At 39.2% G+C, this 22,833-nt stretch overlaps 1 protein-coding gene and 1 long non-coding RNA gene across 2 annotated transcripts in view; both read left to right on the top strand.

Moving 5' to 3' along the window:
* Nucleotides 1-22,833, top strand: part of LOC132122096 (uncharacterized) — a 780,856-nt gene that overhangs the window by 748,667 nt on the left and 9,356 nt on the right. The window lies entirely within an intron of this gene.
* On the top strand, nucleotides 19,027-22,822 carry LOC132122092 (myosin regulatory light chain 2, skeletal muscle-like). Its single transcript, XM_059531976.1, has 6 exons — nucleotides 19,027-19,165; nucleotides 19,339-19,434; nucleotides 19,995-20,175; nucleotides 20,719-20,797; nucleotides 20,876-20,924; nucleotides 22,627-22,822. The coding sequence occupies exons 1-6, from the start codon at nucleotides 19,163-19,165 to the stop codon at nucleotides 22,729-22,731; spliced, it is 513 nt and encodes a 170-aa protein (XP_059387959.1). The 5' UTR covers nucleotides 19,027-19,162; the 3' UTR covers nucleotides 22,732-22,822.

Here is a 22,833-nt window from a genome sequence, read left to right as displayed (position 1 = left end):
CCTCCGATCAGCACGTACAGTGTACATATACATAATAGCTTGGCGAATATAAACGAAACAGCCACGTGAACATAAATTGTTGAGAAATAAATCTGAAGTGGATCATGACCGCATTTACCTGCTGCTTCTGTCTTAAATTAAAAAAAAAAAAGAAAAAAAAGAAAATCATTCGTCTTGGCTGCTTTATGTATGTATTCATTTATTATTATTATTATTATTATTTTGCTCTAACAAGAATTAATCTATATTTAATTAAATTGATGACATTTTATTTTACATTTGATTTGTCCATTTCTGCATCTAAACGCTTAAAAACCTAAAAAAATGCTCTGTTACTATTGTTAGCAATTTCTTTATCGTCCAATTTATCTGGTGTACACACTTTTATTTTCACAACTTGTTTGTTAGATTATAGACAGTTACAGTGGTCTATAATAAATATTAATAGGTTTTATTCAAGCTGTTTAGAATGATTGAAGTAGGCTAATGTTTTTTAAATGTAAATCCCCAAAAAAATGAAAATAAATGAATAAACTTTGGAAAACAATAACTGTTGTAGTTTTTTATACATTTTGTATAATTGCATAGTTTATGTTATTTATGCATAGTTTATATTATAATTGTAAAAACAAAAATAAATGTAGCCACTCAAACAGAAATCTCTTAGGCCTTATCCTTTTCTGACAGTTTTAGGGATTTAAAAAAATCCTAAAAATCCTTATTTGTGCTGCAAATAATAATTTAAAACTCATTTGATACTGACCTATGACATCCTGTGACATGATATTTATCTGAATTTACATAATCTCATGAATGTAACAGTAAATCTGTTCAGCTCACAGATGAAGACTAAGCTGTAATGCAAGCAGAACTTTCACAAATGCTTATAGGTCAAAATGGCGCTGCTCAGCTGGCGACACGCAGCTTGCTCCAAACAACTAGTTGTGTTTATTGTTTGTACTCGTCTGTCATCGAACTAAGTAACAGTACCTTCTTAATATGTGGGTGTTAAAGTCTGGGCAAAGAGTGGTGGATATCCCTTGTTTTATTGGACTTTTTATCGGACTTTTTTGGACTTTTAATTATATCTGGTCTGCTTGTGCATTCACGTGCGGAGAGGATGGAGGAATGGTACAGTGACAGCCGACCAACTCGTATATACGCTCGTATCGTACTCCTAAAACTCAATAAAGTGGGAGTTGAAGAACGAGCTACACCCGGGCTGCGGGCTAGTATACCGGGAGAAATGATAGGATCTGCACGCCGGTGGAGAGGGAAGCGATTATGGCTGGTTGCAAGGGAGGGGGATCTGGAGCGACTGAAAGGACAGAGGAGGAAGCGAGGGAGATGGGGTGGAATAAGGAGGAGACTGCGGCAGCGTAAGTCCAGACCGGCTCTACCTGCTGTGATCTTGGCCAACCTGCGCTCTATCATTAATAAAATTGACGACATACGGGCACTTGCAAGGTATTCTTTTGAATTTCGCGAGGCTGCTCTTCTCTGTTTCACTGAATCATGGCTGCACTCAGACGCTCCAGACTCACTTTATGACATCAGTGGTTTTTCACTCATAAGGGCGGATAGAAATGAAAACTCGGGGAAGAGTCGAGGAGGAGGGATTTGTGTTTACTTAAACGAATGATGGTGTCGTCAGTACACAATCAAGCATATGATATGTAACAGAGATTTTGAATTGCTGGGCATTGGATTGAGACCATTTTATCTTCCCCGGGAGTTTGGCTGCATTTTGCTATTTGTTGTTTATGTTCCCCCAAGCAGCAAAATACACCGTGCCGCTGCATCAATAGCTGATTGTGTACATAATCAACAACAGCAATTTCCAGATGCTCCTGCTATTGTTCTGGGTCATTTTAACAACTTCAATCTAGAGAAAACTTTGCCAGGATTTCCACAGGTTGTGAAATGTGAAACAAGAAAGGATAACATACTGGATAAATGCTACATTAATCTCCCCAATGCCTATCAATCCAGGAGCAAACCACCAATTTCTAACTCCGACCATAATGTAGTACATCTTATCCCGATGTACACATCAAAATTAAAAAGTCGTAAACCAAAGAACAAGGTTGTTCGACAGTGGACTGATGACAGTAGAGAGGAATTGGGAGCTTGTTTTGACTGCACAGATTGGCAAGTGCTGAGGGGGGACACATTTGAAGAAACTTGCACTGTAACAACATTATTAACTTTTGCGTACAGTCTATTATACCTACAAAAATGGTTAAGGTGTATCCCAATAATAAAATGTATGTAAACAAAGACATTAAACAAGTAATGAATTTGAGGAAATTGGCTTTTAAAAATAAAGATAGAAGGGAGCTACAAAAAACAGACAAAGAACTGAGAGAAAAATTTAGGAAGGCGAAGGAGGCACACAAGAAACACCTCGAGGAAGCCTTTAAGGCTGGCAACTCATGTAAAATGTGGGATACAATGAAAAGTATGACAGGTATGCAAAGTAAAAACAGGAGACCTATTGTGACAAATGATGAGTTAACCTCTGCTATTGAATTGAACACCTTCTTTACTAGGTTTGAAACCTCCTATAGTATAGAGAGATGCAGGGAGGTGTTGGAGTCAGTCACGGTGGACTCTGGGGATAGAGTGGCAATTACAGTGGGTCAGGTGGAAAACGTCTTTCATAAGCTGAAATCACGTAAGGTCACCGCCCCGGATAACATCAGTGCCTCTATCCTGAAAACTTAATGTAAGGAGCTAGCCCCAGTGTGGCAACCCATCTTCCAACAGTCCATGGATACACATACTGTCCCCATGGCCTGGAAGACATCGCACATCATCCCTCTACCAAAGAAATCATGCCCCAAGGAGTGTAACGATTTCAGACCGGTAGCATTAACATCAGTATTAATGAAGTCATTGGAAAAAATCATATCCTCTGTACTCACTCAGTCTGCACAGGACATACTGGAGCCGTTCCAGTTTGCATACAGGCAACAGCGCAGTACGGAGGATGCTGTTGGCACGCTCATGCATTTGGTCTCAAAACACCTGGATGCTCCAAAAATAAAGCCATATGCCAGGGTGCTGTTCATCGACTTCTCGTCTCCATTTAATACAATAAAACCGGATATATTGTTATCTAAAATGGCTCACATGGGTATAAACCCATATCTCGTTCACTGGTACTGTTCCTTCCTCACTAACAGGCAATAGCTGGTCAGGGTTAATAACACCTATTCCCCCATGGTTACAACCAGCTGCGGTGCCCCACAAGGTTGTGTTAGCTTACTTTGCTCTTCACGCTTTATACCAATGATTGTGTTACCTCTGCATCTAACCATCATATCATCAAATTTTCTGATGATACTGCACTTTTAGCTCTGATGAAGGAGGGAGAGGGGGCCGATCTTTATGTGGAAACGGTGAATAACTTGGTAAAGTGGTGTGATCTAAATGCCCTCATCCTCAATACACAGAAAACTGAGGAGATTGTCTTTGGCACCTCTCAGGAGTGCAACATTACACCATTAATCATTCACAATCAAACCATAAAACAAAAATCATCGTTCAAATATCAAATAATAGTGTACGTGGATAGTGACTTTTCCTGGACTTATCATGTAGACTATATCTGCAGCAAAGTACAGCAGAGAATTTATTTTTTAAGGAGACTTAGGTCTTTTGGAGCGAGCAGTGAGATCTTGTATCTTTTCTTTGTGTCATCAATACAAAGCATTCTGCAGTATGAAGGTGCAGTGTGGTTTTGGGGTCTCTCTGCTCATCTGAAGGCCAGGATTCTACGGCTCCTGGGAATCTGCTCCAAATTGGTGGGACACTCAGTGGAGAATGCATTCATTGAAAGCCATTTACTGCACACCATCAGCCTGGCAGACAAAATTTCCCAGGACTCTTCCCATGTGTTGCAGCGGGAGTATCAACTCCTGCCCTCCGGCAGGCGTTATAGGGTTCCAGACTGTAGAAAGAACAAATATAAACACTCATTTGTTCCTCTGTCCATATCTCTGCTGAATAAATACGGGAGAGTAAAGAAGTGTTAATTGCTACCTACTTTTATTTTTATGGATATTGAAGACTACTCTTGCAGGGCAGATGGGGCAGGGCCCACCATCATATTAACTAACTATCTATTTATGTTGTTACTGATGCTTATATGTTTTTAGTTTGTTTTTGTAGGTTGTTGCATTGTAGTTGTTGGAGCTTGTATTGCAAGACAAATTTCCGTGTACAAGGACAATAAAGTGCTATCAATAAATCAATCAATCAATAAAATCATTACAAAACACTTATAAATCATTTAAGGATTTGATAACACTGTAAATTAATGTCTAATTTGTTAACATTAGTAAATGCATTGGTATCACTTTATAATAACTGCATTCAGTAGTAAATATTCAGTTCATGCTTTATAAAGTCTTGTCCCAACATTAATAGTCATTAGTAAGCAGCTTATAAATACAGCAATAAAAAACTTGTTCTTGGTTTATAAGTACATATATTACAAAGGAGAGTAAAGAGTCAGTTATCTTCCTAAGAAAAATAAAAATAAAAAAAAACAAACACAACACAACACAGATTGATACAGAACTCAGAAATATTTATTTCAATATGCAATAAAAGGAAATCATACACTTGAATTTTATATATATATATATATATATATATATATATATGTGTGTGTGTGTGTGTGTGTGTAGTAGGAGGCATTTTGGGGATGGTAAAGGTTTTGTCCACTGGGTGGTGCTGTGGCTATGTTTAATTAGAGAACCTGAGCAACAAGTGTGTGTGTTGGTATTTGGGAAGCACAGTTTTTGAGTGCACTGCAGAGTAACTCGCAAAGTGGATTCTAGTTGTATGCGGTCCATAAGGTATGGCTTTGTGTGTACATGTGAACAAGGAGAGACCACAAGAAGTCTGAGATCATGTTTAATGGAGCGCAAGTAATAAAGAAATGCATTTGTTATGCAGCTACATCCGTCTGCATGTACTCTGTACGTGTTTTAAACTTGCTTACTCCAATTATCAACAGCATCAACGGCATTGGAAAGCCAGTACACACACACAGTTTCATTTTTTACCCATCTTGAAAAAAATATTTCTGTGCTCTGTATCCCTCTGTGTTGTGTTTAACTTGTTAGATGAATGTTCCTTTAAATCTCCTTTGTGAATGCTTTAAATGTATAAATAGTCCTCACTTTAGATGAGTTCACAAAAATAAATAGCTGGAAACTATTAAATGTTTTATAAAAACCTGACTTTATCATGAATTACAGCAGGAATATATGTTAATAAAGCAGTTATTAACACACTGACCAACTATTATCATGTCTAAATAATAAGATTTATATATTTACACTAAAATAGTTTATTAATCATTTAATTTCACTTTCTTAATGATCTCATGAACCACTGACTCCTAAATAACTGGTTTGAAAATAACGTAATTATACTTAAAGTATGAAAATACAATGATTGAACTTTATTGGTCAAGAACAAAACATTTATAGCTGTATTTATGAACCGCTTAACAATGCCTATTAAAGGAGTGCTATTATTATTTTTCACTTTTTCAACTTTAGTTATACTGTAATAATGCTGTTTTAGCATAAAAAAGTTCTGCAAAGTTACTAAGCTGAAAGTCCAATTCAAAAGGAGATATTTTATTTAACATAAAACACTTTTTAAAAACTATAATGAACAAATTGTTTGGACTACAACAAATATTGTCCGGGATTTGTGATATCACACATATGGATGAATGGGATGAGACTTTGGTTGAGCTGCACTAGAGAAGACAACGAGTGTGATATATATGTAGTTGACCATGAAGGCTGGAAGAGAAAAACAAAACTCCTTATATTCAGGTGTGCAGAATTATTAGGCATTTTTTCCTTTACTGATAAAATGCGCAAAAAAAAAGAGGTTTAACTCAGATTGAAAAATGTGTTACTAAAGTTATATATATTGTTCTGTGAATGTGATTCCAAAGTCTAGATGATTCGGATTAACCCTTTAACTGCCATATCCCTTAAAACCTGACTGCCAGAGGGCTATTGTGAATGCATTTGCCCGCTGGGCACAGTTTACCTGATGCCACCGGGGTGGTGTTGCACAGATGGCTTGAGCCCGCCATCGCTGCTTGCAGCTATATTTAATATTGCACTTTAATTAAGCAAAAACACATTTTATCCAATTACTCGATTAATCGATGGAATTTTTAGTAGAATACTCGATTACTAAAATATTCGATAGCTACAGCCCTATATGAAAGTGGCATAATAAATAGCATGCTATACTCTTCCACCGTGATAATCTATTTACCAAATGGGGTAAGGAAAACAACACAATAAATTCCGTGCATCAAACATTAGCTTGGGATTTTTTTAAGCATTGGTAGTGAAAGCAGCTGCCTGCATCCCTTCCCTTCTAATATCAAAATATGGAAATGCTAACATATCTTTAAGTTTTCGGTAAACTTTATAATAAGTAAAAATACTGTTTGCTAACAGTTAAATGACAATTAACTAAAGATTAATTAACTATCAATTTACCATCTATTAATGATTGTTATTATAAAGTGTCTACCATCTAACTTAGTTAGCAACTATGGTTTTGGGAAACTCACCCCTGAGCTGTTAATAGTGACCTCTTTCAATATGCTAACAGTGAAATGGTAAAACGTACTTCACAGGTAATTTCAGATTTTTTTTTTCAATTATTTTCCCAGCTACACCATCAACTTCATCCTCAACATCAACAGATGCATCACTTCTCAGTGCTGATGTTTCCTCTATATAGCCAAGGTACTACAAGCTCTATAATTATAGCTGATATCCTGCACAGCCCAGAGTTTAAATTGATAAGTGTGTGCTGTCATATTATTAGAAAATAAACTATTTTTTCAAGCAGTATTTGCACTGTAAACCTTTTTTATTTATATAAAGTGTGGGTGAACTTAAACTGTATGGCTATGCTGTGGTTCCTGTAGGCTTTGCGTGCGTGCGGGGGGTCGGGGGGCCTCTATGTCCATTTTGGAGTCGCAGTGAAGAAGAAGACTGGTATATATCTTTATGTTGCATACTGTAGTCGCTGGTTTCACCAGTTTCTATGTTATCAATGTGTGTGTTGAGTTAAGAGTGGAGAAAAAGACTAGTTGAAATCAGATTTGAGCAACAAGACCATCCAGACTGAGACGAATCTGTAAAAAAATCTGATGGATGTGGTTAATTATATATTAATTATATAATTGTGACTCTACAATTTTCATAGTCATGAAAATAAAGAAAACTATTTGAATGAGAAGGTGTGTCCAAACTTTTGGTCTGTACTGTATATATATATATATATATATAAAATATTATTATTCTTTTTATTTTGTTTATTTTTTATTTTTTGCAGTTCAACACTGAAAACCCCATCTGGATATCTTAATTTGCAAAAAAAAAAAAAAAGAAGTTTGTTGGGAACAGGCATTAATCTAAAAATAAGTTTGTTTTAGGTAATTACACATCTTAAAATTAATATCAGTAAGCCCATTGTACACCATGATACCTGATGCATGTATTAAATATTGTGAACACAAATTAAATTAAAAATCCATGTGGAAAAAGCATATCTAATAAAAGAACAAAACATGACTCTATTTAGATTTAGTATAAGCTATGCCATCCATCACTTTAGCACTGGTATCAACCCTGATGCAGCTGGTATGCAGCTGGATATTGTTGGGATCGGTTACTGATTTTGAACCATTATCAACAAAAATCAACCCATTATTATTATTTTTGATTATTATTGAAATGAATGAATTAATTAATTAATTAATATTGGGTTCCTGGTACACCAGTGTCATTAAATTATTAAAATGCACTTAAAATCTTAGGGGTGCATGTATATTTTACATCTAAGGAACTCAACTGACAACATTTGGGAACCCCTGCCCTATATTTAGCTCAGGGGAGGGAAGAGGGCATGTGGTTATTGTTACGGATCACTCGGAGACAGAGGAGTAACAGATGAAAGATGGTATTTATTGAATTGACACAAGCAGAGGAGTGGGAAGTGAGGAGTGGATGGGTGTTGGGATCCGTGCCGGGAAGGAAGGGGCCACACACACGCACCGTGGGGTTTTGGAGGATCTTGGAGGCAATCCTTGGAGAGAAGATGGAAGAAGGGTCTTCGGAGGTTATCCTTGGAGAGAAGGTAAAGAGGAGTTAGTCCTAATAGTTAGCGCAGGAATGATCTTGTCGCGAACGTGACCGGACAATGACTGGGTGCGTGTGTGTGGCTTTTATGGTGCTGTGGTGGATGACAGGTGATGAGGATCAGGTGGTGATGTTTAGAATTCAGGTGAGGGTGTGCGCCGTGATTGTGTGGAGGTGGAACCTGGCGTGTTTGTGACAGTACCCCCCTCCCATGGGCCCGCTCCTGAGGGCCGGGGACCCCGACGTCGTGGAGGGCGTCCTCTACCCCTGGGAGCTGGTCGGTTGGGGTGTCTGGAGTGGAAAGGATCCAGCAAGGCGGGGTCCAAGATGTCGTTGCGTGGGACCCAGGAGCGTTCCTCTGGACCGTATCCTTCCCAGTCCACTAAGTACTCCAGCTGCCCACCACGCCGCCGGGAGTCCAGGATGTCCTTGACCGAATAGGCTGCGCCGTCATCTAGGAGGAGAGGAGGGTGGGCTTCCGTCTCGCCAGGTTCTGTGGAGGGAAGAACAAAAGGATGGTGAGGTTTCAGGAGTGAGACATGGAAAGTGGGGTGAATCCGGTACTCGGGAGGAAGTTCCAGTTTGTAGGTGACCGGATTGATCTGCTGAGTGATTGTGAACAGGCCAATGAATCTGGGACTAAGCTTGCGGCAGGGTAGATGCAGGCGGATGTCCCGGGTAGACAGCCAGACCTTCTGACCGGGTTGGTACTGGGGGGCCTCGGAACGGCGAAGGTCGGCTGCTGTCCTGCGTCTACGGAGCGCCCGTTGTAGTTGGTGATGGGCCATGTCCCAGACCCTCTCGCTCTCCCGGAACCAATAGTCGACCGCGGGAACATCAGATGGGCTCTCCAGACCAGGGGAACAGAGGTGGCTGGTAGCCGAGTACGCACTGGAGGGGTGTGAGTCCGGTGGTGGGTTGACGGAGGGAGTTCTGTGCGTACTCGGCCCACCCCAGGAATTGGTTCCAGGAGTTCTGGTGGCCGTGACAAAAGGTACGGAGAAAGCTTCCGATCTCCAGGACCTTCCTTTCCGTCTGCCCGTTGGACTGCGGGTGGTAGCCAGAGGACAGGCTGATGGCCACACCTAGGAGGGAGTGAAATGCTTTCCATACCCGGGAGATGAATTGGGGGCCCAGATCCGACACAATGTCCTCTGGAATGCCGAAGTACCTGAAGACATGGTTAAACATCAGTTCTGCCGTTTCCATGGCAGTGGGGAGACCCTTCAGAGGAAGAAGAAGACAAGCTTTAGAAAATCGATCCACAACAATCAGAATACATGTGTTATTATCAGAGGGAGGAAGGTCGGTCATGAAATCCACTCCTAGGTGTGACCACGGGCGATTGGGGATGGGCAGAGGATGGAGTTTGCCAGATGGTAGATGGCGAGGAATCTTGGACATGGCGCAGCTGTTACATCCACTCACGTACCTTCTGACATCCGAGGCCATGTTGGGCCACCAGAAGCGTTCCCGTAGCAACGAGAGGGTTTCATTGACCCCCGGGTGACCAGTGCCAAGTGATGTATGGGTGGCGTGGATGAGAGGAGTGCGACGTGTCCTAGGGATATACTGGTGTCCTGGTGGGCAACCCGGCGGAGTGTTGTTAGGAGCTTCGGCTGGAGGTAGGGTCTCTGCAGACCAAGTGATAGGGGCAACTATTATCTTGTCTGGGAGGATGGGTTCGGGGTTCTCAGACCTCTCTTCGGGTGAGTAACATCTGGACAGAGCATCGGCCTTAACATTCTTTGCCCCAGGGTGGAAAGTGATGGAGAACTGGAAACGGGTGAAGAATAGCGCCCAGCGGGCTTGTCTGGGGTTGAGTCTCTTGGCTGCTCTAAGGTATTCCAGATTTTTATGGTCAGTGAGAACTTGAAAAGGGTGTTTGGCTCCCTCCAGCCAATGTCTCCACTCCTCCAGGGCAAGCTTGATGGCAAGTAGCTCCCTGTTACCAATGTCGTAATTTACCTCCGTCGGGTTGAGCTTCCTGGAGAAGAAGGCACATGGATGGAGGCGGCTGGGCGTCCCCTGCTGCTGAGACAGGACCGCACCCACTCCGGTGGTAGAGGCGTCCACCTCCACGACGAATGGCAGATCTGGGTTAGGATGCACGAGGAGTGGGGCGGTCCTAAAGGCCAGCTTCAAGGCCTGGAAGGCTTTGGTGGCGGCAGGAGTCCATGAGAGGGACTTGGGCTTCTGACGAAGGAGGTTGGTTAGAGGACTGGTGATGGTACTAAAGTTCTGAATGAATCTTCTATAGAAGTTAGCGAAGCCAAGGAATCGCTGTAGTTCCTTTATGGTGGTAGGAATGGGCCAATCCCGGACGGCGCTTACCTTCCCCTCGTCCATCCGGATGCCACTGCGGTCGATGGTATAGCCAAGGAACTGCACTGAGGGCTGATGAAATGAGCAGTTCTCTGCCTTTAGGTAGAGCTGGAAGTCCCTCAGGTGTTGCAAGACCTCCGCAACGTGGCGTCGATGTTCGGCCTGGCTCCGGGAGTATATCAGGATGTCATCGATGTAAACTAGGACGAATTGATGTAGGAAATCCCGGAGCACCTCATGCATGAAATCATGGAATACGGAGGGGGCGTTTACTAGCCCATACGGCATCACGCAGTACTCGTAGTGGCCAGTAGGGGTGGGGAAGGCTGTTTTCCACTCGTCCCCCTCTTGTATCCGGATGAGGTTATACGCGCTGCGGAGGTCCAACTTGGAGAATACAGTGGCACCACGGAGATGTTCTAGGGCCGCTAGGATGAGGGGAAGTGGATAGCGAAACTTCTGAGTTATCTTGTTGAGGGCTCTGTAATCTATACATGGCCGTAAACCTCCATCCTTCTTGGCCACGAAGAAGAAACTCGAAGCAGCAAGGGAGGTAGATGGACGGATGTATCCTTGAGCCAGCGCCTCCCTGATGTAATCCTCCATGGCCTTCTCCTCGGGAATGGATAGGGGATAGATCCGTCCCCTAGGCACTGGTTCACCCGGCAGCAGATCTATTGCACAGTCCCATGGCCGGTGTGGAGGCAGCTTGGAGGCCCGCTTCGGGCAGAAGACATCACTGAAGGGAGCGTAGCACTGGGGTATGGAGATGGACTGTTTGACGACAGGGCTTTCAATAGAGGTGGTGTAGACTGGTAGTGATTCGGGGGGACGTTCCACGGGAACTGGACAGCTGGAGATACATGATTGAAAGCAGGCTTCGCACCACTTCAGGATTTATCCGGTCTTCCAGGAGATAACCGGGTTGTGCTGCTCCAACCATGGGCGCCCTAGGATGACGTCAGCGGTGGAATCCTCCAGAACCAGCAGATGGATATCCTCGTGGTGAAGGAGTCCTGTTTGGAGGGAGAATGGGCCCACGCAGTGGCGTACATATTTCTTGCTTAACGGCCTGCCGGTGATGGTGTGGATTTGGTAAGCGGCCGGCGTGGCAGAGGTTGGGAGTCTGAGTTGACGGCAGAGGGCGCCGGAGATGAAGTTGCTGGCTGACCCAGAATCGAGGAGGGCGGAAACTGGAAGAGACACATCAGCCGCAGTAAGTGTCACAACAGTGGTGAGTGGTTTCATTTGATATCGTGAAGGAAGGATGGCACTCACCATGGGACGAGGAGGACGAACGGGGCACCCAGCTATGGAATGCCCCGGGGCTGCACAGTACAGACAGAGATTCTGGGCCAGCCGTCTTTGACGCTCCGCCATAGTGAGGCGGTAGGAGTCCACGAGCATGGGCTCGCTGGCTGGTTCTGGGGAGCTGATGTTCTCTGGTCGGCAGAGCGGAGAGGAGGAATGCGCCTGGCCCTGGTGCTTTTCTAAGCACGACTGCATACGAGTGGCGAAGCGGATGGACAGCTGGAAGAATCGCTCGAGGCCGATGGTATCCTCGTATGCAGCGAGATGCAACCGCACTCTGGGCTCCAATCCTTGGCGATAGGTAGTGAGAAGGTCCTGTTCGTTCCACCCACTAGAGGCCGCCAGAGTTCTGAACTGCAAGGCGTAATCATTGACAGACATATTCCCTTGTTTCAAATTGTATAGTCTCTCACCTATTGAGGAGTCCCAGGCGGGTTTGCCGAAAACTTCTAGGAAATGTTCGATGAAGCTAGAATATGACTGGGTTACAGGGTTATTCTGGGTCCAGAGAGAATCTGCCCACTGTAATGCCTTGCCTTGCAACTGGGAGATAATGAAAGCTACCTTAGCTCGATCCGTTGGGTATGAGGGTGGTTGCATCTCCAGGACCAGTGAACACTGAAGTAAGAATCCGCTGCATTCCTCCGCCGAACCAGAGTAGGGCGCTGGCCGTGCCATGGGACTGGCGTGCACGGCAGGTGAAGGAGGGATGATGGGATCCGCGGAAGAGCTCGCTGGTGGTGGTGATGCAGGTGCTGTCATGAGTGTCCGACGGAGTGCATCATCTAATTCTTGGAAGGGATCCGTGAGGCTCATGCTTGTGTCTCTCGGTGCTGGTCCGGTCATCTGTTACGGATCACTCGGAGACAGAGGAGTAACAGATGAAAGATGGTATTTATTGAATTGACACAAGCAGAGGAGCGGGAAGTGAGGAGTGGATGGGTGTTGGGATCCGTGCCGGGAAGGAAGGGGCCACACACACGCACCGTGAGGTTTTGGAGGATCTTGGAGGCAATCCTTGGAGAAAAGATGGAAGAAGGGTCTTCGGAGGTTATCCTTGGAGAGAAGGTAAAGAGGAGTTAGTCCTAATAGTTAGCGCAGGAATGATCTTGTCGCGAACGTGACCGGACAATGACTGGGTGCGTGTGTGTGGCTTTTATGGTGCTGTGGTGGATGACAGGTGATGAGGATCAGGTGGTGATGTTTAGAATTCAGGTGAGGGTGTGCGCCGTGATTGTGTGGAGGTGGAACCTGGCGTGTTTGTGACAGTTATAGACCAGGGGACAACAGCCATGAGTTAAAGTATGTTTATCTGTGTGTGTAAGGCCAGAAGAGGATGAATGTGTTATTGGTAAAAGAACATTTGGGCTAGCTTGAAACAGATTCCTCACTTTCGCTATTCATTTTTTTTTTTTCAAAACAGGGTGTGTGAAAAATCGGGGGATGTTATTTCTGTTCACAGCTGTCGCTTATTTGCACTACACCTTTTCTTAGTGGCCCTTAAACTGTTTAGTTATTTTAAATAAACAAATTATACCATGACCACTTATAAAATTTCAGGTCAATATATTATTATTCATGGGTCACTCTTTTCAAATGGCAAAATTTTCCAATTTCAAAGTAAATTACAAAAGTATTACTTACGAGACAATAGAATTAACGGTAAATGTACGAGTTTGATTCTCAGGAAACATACTTTCCTATGAAATGTATAGCTTTAATACAATGAGAGACATTCAGTCATTTTCCAAAATATATTTTGGACAATATATGTGTATATAAGCTGCATTCTTGAAAAAGAAAAATCCTGAAAAAAGTAATGTCATGAAATATTATTGCAATTTTAAAAAGCTGTTTTCTGTTTTAATACATTTTAATATATAATTTATTCCTGCAATAGAAAGCTGAATTTTCAGAAACCATTATTCTAGTTTTCAGTGTCAGAAATCATTATAATATGCTTATTTAGTGATTAAGATTTCTTATTTGTATTAATATATATATATATATATATATATATATATATATATATATATATATATATATATTGTATTTCCTAAAGGGTTAGTTCAGCCAAATATTAAAATTATGTCATTAATAACTTACCCTTATGTTGTTCCAAACCCGTAAGACCTCTGTTTATCTTTGGAACACATTTTAGATTTAGTCTTTTGTACATTCATGCAATTGATTACACACATTTATCTGCAGTTTCCTACATTATCAGTTGCTATTGTCATGTCGCTCAAAATGTATTATATAGTTTTCTGTGCAATAGTCTCACCCCTCAAAACATCTAGTCTTTAGTTCATCGTATAAGTCATTCAATTCAAAATGGTTCATCTAGTTGTCATAAACTGCCAAGCACACTTTTTATTTGTATTTTTACACATCATTATTAGACTTCTTGTAAATTTGGCATGAATTGTGCAAGTGAATCTTTACTAATGAAGAGAATGTAGATCAACCAATGAGAAACCATTTCTCTGAAATAGCTCAAAGGTTCATCTCATGAATCTTCAGTTGGAAAGCTTATACTGTATAGACAGATGACAACACAAGAGTTACAAATTCAGAAAATTGACTTATTTTCATCTTTGTGCCCATATTTATTTTTCCTTTTCTATATCACAATGGCAGTGCTTAATTTGTAAATTGCGAGGTCCCGGAACAAAGCGGGGTAACGGATCCGGCATGTGATTACAGGAGAGAGAGGTACCAGAACATTCGCGCAATGACATTGCTGGACCAGTTTAAGTGATTTTAAGAGCGTGCATCAGTTGCATTTAGGGTCTGTAAGGTCATGAAAATGCCATGGGATTTTAAAACAACAATTTTCAGGCCTAAAAACGTTTTGAAAAAGTTGTGGAATTTTATTTTTAAAATCTCTGTGTAATAGTTTATTTAATCAGGTATATTTAGTATATATTATATAGTATATTTAATCAGGTACTACATTTCTGTGGTTTTAATAATTCTCGCAGCTTTCAAGTTTATAATGAGGTAAACCCTGCATTTATTCAACATAGCTTGTAGGTTTGAATAATAAAATAAACCCACACAAACAAGATTCAATCAATCATTCGAAACCATAAACTCTCAGAGCGCGCTTCGCAACAGTGCATCTTGTCTGCACTTCAGCGACCTGCTGCAAACTGCGATACAAGACTCACTCGCATTTCGATCGGGACAGCTGACAGAACAGTCACTTGACTTGACTAATTGGGTAATTGTTGCATTGTCACAAAAATTTATAATTTGCACACCTTTTAAGTATTTTAAGCCATTTGGTGCACATGCTGTATTAGGCTATGTGTCCTCGCAGTCGCATCCAAAGCTCGCGCGTATCAAGCCGCCTCGCGAGTATTAGCCTACATAAGAGTTATTGGTAACACTTTAGAATAAGGTTCCATTAGTTAATGTTAGTTAACATGAAAAAAGCAAGAACAATCCTTCTACAGCATTTATTTATTTTAGTTAATGTTAATTTCAACATTTATTAATGCATTATTCAAATCAAAAGTTGTGCTTGTTAGCATTAGTTAATGCACTGTGAATTAGCATGAACTAACAATGAATGACTGTATTTTCGTTAACTAACTTTAACAAAGATTAATAAATACAGTAATAAATGTATTGTTCATTGTTTGTTCACGTTAATTAATACATTAACTAACATTAACTAATGGAACCTTATTCTAAAGTGTTACCGAGTTATTTTGCGTAGTTTGTTGAGTTTAAGCAACCAAATACACACAATATGATGTCTGATGGTTGTTGACAAATAAAACAGTTTCATGGCACACTAAAATACGGGGGGGGGGGGTGAATCAAATATTACACAACACTGCGTCGTCAGTGTTTGTGTTGTATAAGACACGTGCAATTAACATTAGGCTATATGAAAAACAAGCTCAAATTGAGTTAACAAGGTCTTTGGCCGGCGAATGAGGAGATCTGTGTTTTGTCCGCATCTGAGGCAAGTGCAGCGCATTATATGCTATCATCACCTTTTACAGGCTATATAACGTTTATTGTTGCTATATGGGCGTTTAGTTTTTCTTGTTGTTTAGTAAACTTGGCCAATGTCTCATAATATAAACGATAAAGCCCTTATGAACAGGATATTCAAAACGTACAAAAGTATATAGGGTAGATGGCAAAAAACGTACTTCTCCAGTCTTCAAACACACAAAGACATTAGCCTTTACAGACATAGTGGTTGAGTAAAGAAAATGCTGTATTATTCAAACAGTTATGTGTTTACCCTTGCTTTGCGAATAAGCGGAGATCTGTCTCCTCCAGGCTGTGAGCGCGTCAATCTGAGTGGAGGCGGGGGAAGTGACGAGGTTTCGCTTACAGCTTGAGGATCCAATGGCGTAATTAAGTTTTACTGACAAGCTCTTTTAAATACTTATCATTGGTTAAATATTTGTAAAACCCTCTGGTTTAAAATAATAATAATGAATTATAATAGAGATATGCATTTTGGATCCGATTTGGGAGGTGCCGGATCCGGATCCGGCTTGTTCCGGCACAAATTAAGCCCTGCACAATGGCATTGTAAAGGTTTTTATTTTCCTTTTTTTTTTTTTTTTTTTGGGTCAGACCACTAGTAAAAGTGTAACAGGGAATTCTATCCAGTCTCTTTCAATCAATATCCCACATACAGTAATGTGTAAATTTGTAGTTTTGAAATGGATATATGGCATACATAAGAATATGGCATAATGTTCATTACAGTAACTGTCATCCAAAATGTTGCCATAGTTTACATCAGAACATCCCTCCAGAGTACACTGTTATTTTGACAACATGACTAAGCAATCTGACTGTCTTATCCATAAACTATGACAGAAGGACTTGTCATTATGATGGCACTGACATGTTAATTGACACAGATATTTATTTTTGAGATGAACTAAGGATTTTGAGCAAGAGACTGGCTTTTGCAGGTAATCCATTGTGTTTTGCTCTTTGTACGAGTTGTTTTGAGAAATGCACTTAGTGTTTTGCAAATCTCAAGAATGATTCGAGAAATGTACCAAAGCGATTGAGAAAAACTGTAATCCGCAAATGACTTAAACTGTTAACTTTTTTAATGTGGCTGACACTCCCTCTGAGTTCAAACAAACCAATATCCCGGGTAATTAATTTACTCAAACAGTACACTGACTGAACTGCTGTGAAGAGAGAACTGAAGATGAACACTGATTTTTGGGTGAACTATCCCTTTAATGGTTTTGTGGAAATAGCTTCTTTCAGGATTATTTGATTAGAAAGTTATTTGATTGAAACTTAATATTTTGTAAATATTTTAATGTCACAAACTAATTTAATTAATTGAATGGCCATATATCTAGATTTTAAAATTAATATTTTGCATAAAATATAAACATTTGCTCTATGGTTAACTAGACTTAATGGAATTATCATTGATGTTTCTTTAAGGTAATTAACAGTGCTGTCAAAACACAATTTTTTGCAATAAATTAAAAATATTTAATGTGTTACATAAACAACAAATCTGTTTCCTTCTTTCTTACATATGCATACATTTTTTTTTTTTTGGCAGACTTGTACGCTATGAGAGGACAACCCTATAGTCCTGAGTTCACCTGAACTGAATCACCCTGGCTATTGAAGAATAAGAACAAGGAAGGAGTTATAGGTGCAAAGTTTCATTATAAATCACTGCCTGATGAGTCATTGGATTATACAAAAGAAATCTGTACATTTTGCAAAGACAATTTTTTATTTTATTTTATTTTTTACAGTATTATTACAGAAGTAATTCGTCTTGACATATAGGCCTATCACTTAAAAGCAAAACACCCAAAAGAAGCTTACTCTACTGGGCCACACCAACATATTTTACAGAAGTAGACGTTATTTGTGTACAAATAATGAGATCTGTAAGTGATAAGGTAATGAATGCTGCTATTGGGATAAACAAAAAACTGCTGCCCAATTATGAGAGATTACAATGAACTTTAATGGCTGTGATTTTAAATGAAGTGCTCTTTGTCTGCTTTCTGGAGGAGTTTCCACCCAAACATTTATTTTTAGTGCTGTCTAGCATAAATACTTTATTTATTAAAGCAATCTCAAGAGAGGTTTAAGTAATGTGTTTATGGCATAATAAATGGCAATAAGCAGTCAGCCGAAATACAAATAAAAAATGCCATATGAGCAAGCTCCCTGCAGAGAGGTAATGTCAGTTCCCACAACCCTGTATTCGTATAAATACCTTCAGTGTTGGGACCATGATAAATGTCCAGCTATGGATGCATATAGGGTGTGAAGTGGGAGGGCTGCAGAACACTGTTTTGGACTATAGCAAGAGCCTATAAGCTCCCCAATATAGAGCCCCAGTACTTGAAAAATATGTTTAGTCATCAAACTTACTTTGCAATCAGACATTTATACAGATAATATATACCATAAAATACAGAACCTTTATCACTTGCCGATATGTCAATATGTTGTTAGTTAGCCACGTTTAGAGCAAATCTTAACCATTTTTGTATGTTCAAAAACTAATTTACATTTATTTATGTTTAGTTAGTGACTTACACAAGTATTACAAGAGGAGTGAAAAACAGAAACGCAAAAAAACAAAAGCAAAAGCTAATCTATCATAAGTAATAAGTTTCATAAGCTTATATGTAAGCTAATATAAGCTTCATAATAAAGTAATAACTTTCAAGACTGATAGAGGTATTAGCAGGATATTTCATTATATTTACATTACTGTACTGTATGTGCAAAGAAAAGGGCTTTTTTACTGGACACATAAGAACGTGTCTCTAATAAAAAGGTATTTCGAATAAGTGAATAACACTAACTCACAATCTCTTGTTTGGTCTTTAGTTACATGATAAAATGATTAGGATATTAAGCAGTTTTCTTCACTGATAATAAGAAATGTTTCTCGCTTTAACTGTTCAGTCTTATAGGACAGAGTCAATAATATGAAAAGAAACTGAACCCTTAAATCAAGCCAGCAACAATCTCTTGGGCTTGCCATATTTGTCCGTTATTTAAACAAAACTATTGCCAAAATTACTGGATTGAATTCACCTCATTCCAAGGCGTGCAAATCCTATTTTGGATCAGGAATGAAAATTGACACCAAAGCACCCCATATATCTCCTCTCTTGTACTTTCACCAGCTCTCACTTTCCTAAACCTGATGTTCAGGCTAAAGTTAGCATAGACAGGCTGGTATATAAGACCCCAGAGGAGAACTACGAAGATGTCAGTCACATCAGTGTGGTGTATACTTCCCATCTCTTGACCAACTGCCGAAACTCTCAGAGATGGTGAGTGTTTTTTTTTTTTTTTTTTTTACAAAAAAGTGTATGTATATATATACATGTATGACTGTTTTTTATAATGACATTAATTGATGAACACTCCTTATCATTCGATGAGGTAATAGATAAAAATATTTTAGCATATTGATTCATTCTTTGTGTATGTTTTTTCCTTCTAGGCACCCAAGAAGGCAAAGAGGAGGCAGCAGGCAGAGGGTGGCAGCTCTAATGTCTTCTCCATGTTTGAACAGAGCCAGATCCAGGAGTACAAGGAGGTACATTTCTGCTAAACCTAAGTCCAATACATCACTGATTTGACTGATGTTAAAACTATCCTCTTAAGTTCCTCTAATTGTTAGTCATTAATTGCATCCTCCCATGTTTGAAAACCTTGACATTTTTAGATTGCATATTTCTATGTGTTAACTAGTAACTAAGAAAGTGGTCGCTTTTAGAACTATTCAACCACTGGAAGAAAGTAATCACAAGGTGTAGTATTGGTTTTATGTTCAATAAACAATAGCATAAGCGTTAACTATACTTACAGTTTATACTTACACTTACAGTTTTATAGCTATTGTAAGTAGTAAGGAGGGGTGGTAAAGAAATTAGTTGGGTCTGGCAAATGTAACCAATCCCCCCTCTTTAAATATCCCCAGTCTTGTTGTACATTCCATGACCTTTTAACAGCTTAGAAAGACAAGTGGGCAGCAGCTGCCAAGATACTTCTTGGTCTCAGATGTCATCTCAAGTTTTAAAGGTGTTCTACAGAAAAACATCAAGGCCTTGATAATCTGAAGTTAATTAACTATCTAACACTCTCTAAAACAAACAGGCTTTCACAATCATCGACCAGAACAGGGATGGTATTATCAGCAAGGATGATCTGAGAGATGTGCTGGCCTCCATGGGTCAACTAAATGTGAAAAATGAGGAGCTGGAAGCTATGGTCAAAGAGGCTAGTGGCCCCATCAACTTCACTGTCTTCCTCACCATGTTTGGTGAGAAGCTGAAGGGTGAGTCCAAATCTTTTCTGACTTTGATTATTCTTGTAATGTCTGTTGCTAATACTATTGGTTTGGAGTTAAGTATTAATCCTTGCAAACTTTACCTGAAAACATAACTTGCTTAGCCATTTACATGCATTTGGAAGACACTTTTATTTAAAGTGACTTACAGTGCTTTAAAGATAACGATTTAATAATTTCATGTTTGAGCTACAGCACTGACAAAAGTTCAAAGCAGCACCTTTAGACTTACACATAATTACAATGAAGGAGAATCCTAAATCATATCTAGAAACCAAAATATCATAAATACTTGGCACTTTTGACTTGAGTAAGCAGCCACACAGAACAATCTCTGTAAAGCAATGCCCTGTAAACATCAAATTTATGGCAGCAGTTTTTCATAGAAAAAAGATATGTATATTTTTTTTTCTCCAGAAAATGTTGAAAATACAGTATTTTATTTATATTGTATAATTGAAATGTTGACATCTCACATCAAGCATTCAGATCAAGAATTCACAACATTTATTCATCAAACTGTTAATTTAGGTGCTGATCCTGAGGATGTTATCTTGAGTGCTTTCAAAGTCCTGGACCCTGAGGCTACAGGCACCATCAAGAAGGAATTGTAAGTATCCTGACCTATTGGTGTTCACACTAGAGAAAGGTCATTTTCAATAATGTAACATTTCATTTTATTTTCTAGCCTTGAGGAACTCCTGACCACCCAGTGTGACAGGTTTACTGCTGAGGAGGTTAGTTGTAGTTGGATTAATTTAATTAGTGGTGTTTACTAATTCAGGAATCACAGTTACGGGTTCTCATACTTTAAGCTTCATGTATGTGTAATTATCCCATACCATTAGTGGTAGGCCATGAATCAAATTCAAATTCAAAGTGTGTAATTACTTTTTGCCTGGCAAGTGATAAAAGTGAAAAATATATTTTAGACATAAAATTGCACTATTGCCCAACTCCAAACTGATAAATGTGATACATTTTTATAAATTCTAATATAATTTTTATAAATAAATTTTTATAACCTCAAAATGTACATGAGTTTACATTTAGCAACAACAAATACCCTGAGATTTCAGTTTTAAAATCATTATGATGGTACATTGACTTGTAATAAGGCAAATGGCTTCTGTTTCATTCCGGTGTTCCCGCAAATGTCTGCTCTGGGAGCATATAGTTTTGGTGAGCAGGTATGAAATTCCATGAAAAGGATGTGTTACTGCAGCAACAAATGTTTGTGTACAGCTACCCACTGTAATTATGACAGTGATATATTAACAATGGTGAAGCAAATGCTCTGGAGGTGCCAGTTAAGAGAAGAAACTTAAAGAAAAATCAATGTTTCGGCATGAGAGCCTTCATCAGGATATATAAAAAATAAATAACAAATTTAATTTATATAAAAAAAAATAATTATAATTATAATAATTATATATATATATATATATATATATATATATATATATATATATATATATATATATATAATTATTATATTTAAAAAATAATGATTATAATAATAATAATAATTATGTATATATAATTATTATTATTATTTTTTTTTTTTTAAATATAAATTAAATTTGTTATTTATTTTTTATATATCCTGATGAAGGCTCTCACGCCGAAACATTGATTTTTCTTTAAGTTTCTTCTCTTAACTGGCACCTCCAGAGCAATTATATTATATATATATTATACTGATGAAGGCTCTCATGTTGAAACATTGATAATAAAATAAAGTCTATACTAAAGCGAGTTTGCAGTTATAATTTTTCTTTAAGTGATATATTAACAACAGTGAATTTCACTCCATAAACACAAAACTGCATGCAGATGCTTAAGGTATTATTAATTTGCTTTGAATGGCTACGTTTATATGCAACTAAATAATCCATCTGTAATATGATTGACTGCTTAGTTGGGCTGAAAAGCCTTCATTTAAACACCTTAATAAATATGACTGAGCTCGATAGGAAATTAAATTTTGATCCGATTGAAGGGTGTGGTTTATTCCTTTTCAAATATGATTGAAAGTGCATGTAAACATTTGATCTTACTGAACCCCGAAACTGAAAGGACTGTGCATGTGCAATGACAACCTCCCACCAGTCCTTGTTTCAGATTCTCATCCACAGACAACCCGTTTTGGGTGCAGATACAGGCATTTCTACTGAGTGATACTCTATATTTGTGCAGTGTGCGCATGAAAAAAAATCTTTATTTAGCATTCATGTAAACACTACATTCAGATTCATCAGTCGGAATGAAATCAGTCCAATTGAAACAATAATTTTGCATGTAAATATATTGAATGTGCTCTACATTGAAGGCGTGAACTGAGCCATATATGGAGACATATGTTTTGTTTTTGTTTTTTATGTGTAGCAAAGAATTAAACCATTTGCTGTCCAATATCTTCTGATTAATTTCTTCTAGATGAAAAATCTTTGGGCTGCCTTCCCTCCAGATGTGGCTGGCAATGTAGACTACAAGAACATCTGCTATGTCATCACACATGGAGAGGAGAAAGAGGAAGAATAATCTCAGTCCATCAACCATCTATCTTCCTTCTCTCATTACCACATTTTTTTTCAGCGTCCCCATGGTCTATTTGTCCTCTCAAACAAAAACGGGTCTATTTGG

The sequence above is a fragment of the Carassius carassius genome, chromosome 40 (assembly GCF_963082965.1).
Source record: "Carassius carassius chromosome 40, fCarCar2.1, whole genome shotgun sequence".
NCBI classification, from domain to species: domain Eukaryota; kingdom Metazoa; phylum Chordata; class Actinopteri; order Cypriniformes; family Cyprinidae; genus Carassius; species Carassius carassius.
Note: the sequence above shows the minus strand (reverse complement) of the source record. Positions and strands in the feature narration are given on the sequence as shown.

What these genes read in the sequence shown, in the direction of transcription:
- LOC132122092 (XM_059531976.1), top strand. An exon ending in GTTTGGTGAGAAGCTGAAGG is followed by an intron (nt 20,176 to 20,718) that starts GTGAGTCCAAAT and finishes CTGTTAATTTAG; the next exon opens with GTGCTGATCCTGAGGATGTT. An exon ending in ACAGGTTTACTGCTGAGGAG is followed by an intron (nt 20,925 to 22,626) that starts GTTAGTTGTAGT and finishes AATTTCTTCTAG; the next exon opens with ATGAAAAATCTTTGGGCTGC.